This window comes from Penaeus monodon, chromosome 25 (genome assembly GCF_015228065.2).
Source record: "Penaeus monodon isolate SGIC_2016 chromosome 25, NSTDA_Pmon_1, whole genome shotgun sequence".
Classification (NCBI taxonomy): domain Eukaryota; kingdom Metazoa; phylum Arthropoda; class Malacostraca; order Decapoda; family Penaeidae; genus Penaeus; species Penaeus monodon.
The window spans coordinates 3,224,669-3,224,925 of NC_051410.1; the positions used below are offsets into that span (position 1 = coordinate 3,224,669).

The window sequence follows — 257 nt, forward strand, 5'->3', positions numbered from 1 at the left end:
CACAGGTGCAATTCGGAATCCGACAGCGACTACCTCGAATTCTCCAACTTCCCGAGCGCCGACCGCAAGATCCCGACCTTCTGCGGATACATGGCTCCCAACGTCATCCACAGTGACTCCTCTTACTTCAGAATGACGTTTAGAAGCAACAGCAAATTCGGCGGCACAGGCTTTGCTGCCGATTATCAGTTTCTGGATAATTCGAGGCATCCCTTTGCTATTAAGAGGGTCATTGGGGCGGCTTTCGTGAATGGAGG

The 257-nt window shown here is 52.1% G+C and overlaps 1 protein-coding gene across 3 annotated transcripts in view; it reads left to right on the top strand.

The window, feature by feature from the left end:
- Window positions 1-257, top strand: part of LOC119589489 (suppressor of lurcher protein 1-like) — a 5,881-nt gene that overhangs the window by 4,676 nt on the left and 948 nt on the right. For all 3 annotated transcript variants that reach the window (XM_037938090.1, XM_037938089.1, XM_037938091.1), the window contains one exon: window positions 6-254. In XM_037938090.1, the coding sequence (XP_037794018.1) occupies window positions 6-254 (249 nt within the window). The remainder of the gene's footprint in view (window positions 1-5; window positions 255-257) is intronic.